Source organism: Triticum aestivum, chromosome 1B (genome assembly GCF_018294505.1).
Source record: "Triticum aestivum cultivar Chinese Spring chromosome 1B, IWGSC CS RefSeq v2.1, whole genome shotgun sequence".
NCBI lineage: Eukaryota > Viridiplantae > Streptophyta > Magnoliopsida > Poales > Poaceae > Triticum > Triticum aestivum.
In genome coordinates, this window is record NC_057795.1 from 17,309,377 (window position 1) to 17,312,271 (window position 2,895).

General features: G+C 43.0%; 1 protein-coding gene across 1 annotated transcript; it reads right to left on the bottom strand.

Annotated features, from left to right (window-relative positions):
- LOC123104009 (subtilisin-chymotrypsin inhibitor-2B) lies at window positions 1-694 on the bottom strand. The gene is made up of 2 exons (XM_044525723.1): window positions 588-694; window positions 1-481 (listed from the first exon to the last, which is right to left on the bottom strand). The coding sequence occupies exons 1-2, from the start codon at window positions 677-679 to the stop codon at window positions 256-258; spliced, it is 318 nt and encodes a 105-aa protein (XP_044381658.1). The 5' UTR covers window positions 680-694; the 3' UTR covers window positions 1-255.
- Window positions 695-2,895: the final 2,201 nt, after the last annotated feature.

The window sequence follows — 2,895 nt, forward strand, 5'->3', positions numbered from 1 at the left end:
TTACCCCGGTCTCTGCATCAAAATGATGCATGCATCCATATTATTATACAAAGTAGCCATCAAATACATAGTTCGATACAAGTTCGCAAAACGAGTTAAAATAAAATAAAAATTTCCACAACACCGATTAAGCACACACTTTAAGCACCGATTAAGCACACATGACCTGCATACTTCTTTATTTCTCCTTATTCATTCATTCGTGAGCCAGCATCTATGTATGCAGGCCACAGCAAGCCAGCAAGAGCTATCCATCTATCCAACGTGGGGGGTCTCGGCGACGGTGCCCACGAAGATGCGGACACGGTTGGGCCTCAAGTCCTCGGTCACGGCGGAGCCGACCGGCACCACGACGATGTCGGCGTCGGGCTTGTCCTTGAGGATGATCTCCTTGGCCTCCTTGATGGTCAGCCCGACCACCTCCGGCCACGAAGTCTTCTTTCCACCGGCGATGTCGTCGGAGGAACTCATCTTCGTAGCACTGGTTGATAACTTTAGATCAATCGATCAATCAGAGCTAGCTTAATTGAGGCGGAGTGAGGTATTTCAGCAACAAACTAAACAAAAGAAGATCAGTTTCTACTCACCGATTAATGGACGGTCTTCTCCGAGCTGATGGACGCGCGGACGGCCGATGATTGAGTTGCGCAGTGCGTGAGACTTTATTTGCATAACACATTGGTCGAGTGATGTATATATAGTAGAGAGATTACGAGTAGGTAGCAGCTTCATTTTCCCATCCATGGTAGGGTTCTAGTAGCAAGGTACACGTGCCACACGACTTGCATGCACAGCTTCTTCGTGGACACATCCATTAAGTTTGGGTCAAGCAAGCAACCTACAGGCAGCTGCCGAATTGATATGGTCTTGAATGCTTACTTCCACGTACGCGATAAGAGATAATGTTTTCAGGTATTCTAAAATCACAATATATTAATATTAAGGATAATAATATTATCTCTCCAGAAAACTATGAACTTATTATAGTGTAGTCTCCAGGAAATCATGGACTTACTGTAATGTCATTTAACGACCAAGTTACCGGAAGGATAATAATATTATCTCTCCAGAAAACTATGGACTTATTAAAGTGTAGTCACATGAAAATCATGGGCTTACTATAATATTATTTAACTACCGACTTACCAGAAGGATAATAATATTATCTCCCCAGAAAACTATGGATTTATTATACTGTAGTCTCTAGAAAATCATGGATTTGCTATAATATTATTTAACTACCGACTTACCGGAAGGATAATAATATTATCTCTCCAGAAACTATGGACCTATTATAATGTAGTCTCTAGAAAATCATGGACTTACTGGAAATTTATAGGAGCATGTAGGTGCCCGGGAACGCATCTGCAAAGCCCTGCCCAGCCACTTGATTGCCTCACGATTCACGAAGTAATTGGATCCTGCACAAGAGCACAATAAGGTTTTTGTTTCCATCATTGAAACTTACAATTTGCTAACTGAAACTTGCGATTTCTCACTCACTCTTACAAAGTTTCGTAGATAAAATTTTGAAGGAATTTTTTTTATTGGTCATTGGCACAAAAATCATGATTTTATCGGGCGGCCGTACTAAGTTTCAAAAGTTGAAACATAAAATTTATTTTTTAAAAATTAAAAACATATTCAAAATGAAACTTATTTGAAATCCCTCGCCGCGAGAAACATGAATATGAAAACAAAACTTAATTTGAACATTGCGTTCAAAAGATATAAAAGTTTGAAAATCAAAGCGAAAAATAAATGCACGCGCGAGGGACTCGGTGCCCTAAGACCTGAGTGCCACAAATCCATGTCCGCCTAGCTACATCCTTCTGAGTGAATTTTTGGGTCCCGAAGGACATGCGTCTCGGTATCATGTGCTTTTGGTGTGGAGATATGTGATATATGTGTTTTACTCTTTCTTTTTACTAATGCCATTTGAGTTTCACTCTGACAATACAAGGGCAATAATGGGAGGGAAACATATGTTTTTTATAGAAGACAACCCAAGAAGAGTTCGGCTTTGAATTAACAAAGCCATCAACCGGCTAGAGATTACACAAGGCCAACAAATAACAATGGCCGGAAAATACATGGAGCTGGAATTGTAGCTTACAAAGCAACAGACAAAACGAGTAAAAGAAATATAATTGTAAGCACAACTAGCCTGTGTGTCGCCCACCACTCTCAAGATCCTAAATAACTAAGAAGACCAGATAGCCAAAGGAGTCGCCGAATGCCAGGGAGAATGCCAACAAGCTGACTCCACCAGGCTTGGATGACAATTATCCTTCCTTCTCGGTTACCTAAGAGGGACATCCTTCCTTCTTTGTTACCTAAGAGGGACCCAACACTCTCATCCTGGCTCGATGGACACCGCACCGTCAGTAAGAAGAGGTGCTCTCCAGAGAGCTAGGCAAGTATCCGGCCACACAAAACATGGATGATCACAACAAACGCTTTGCCCAAGCCAAAAGCACACCTTGCCGGCCGTAACGCCACCGTCCCCAGGAACCCAAGCAAGTATGAAAAACCATCTTTGGTAGTCGAACACACAAGAATCTACACCAGGGCCGAGCCAAGGCGACGGACGCATAGAACACAAGAGAAGCCATCATAAAGGGGAACGGGGCGTCCAGAGTTAAGGGTGTGCCGCCAGCGCTAGGAAAGAGATCCTTGTCCCCTTCCACCCAGGGATGCAAAAGTCCCACTGGGATATGGCAGAGCATGCCCGAGTGAGGGATGCCACTCGGATGAGGTTGAGGAGAAAATGAAAGTAGATATGGCAGTACACATGGCAAAGTGTGGATGATAAGTACAGAAGTAGGCGGAGTGATATAGTGGTGGGACATGTAAGAGACTATTCAGAAAAGGGAAAGACAACCGTGAATTTGA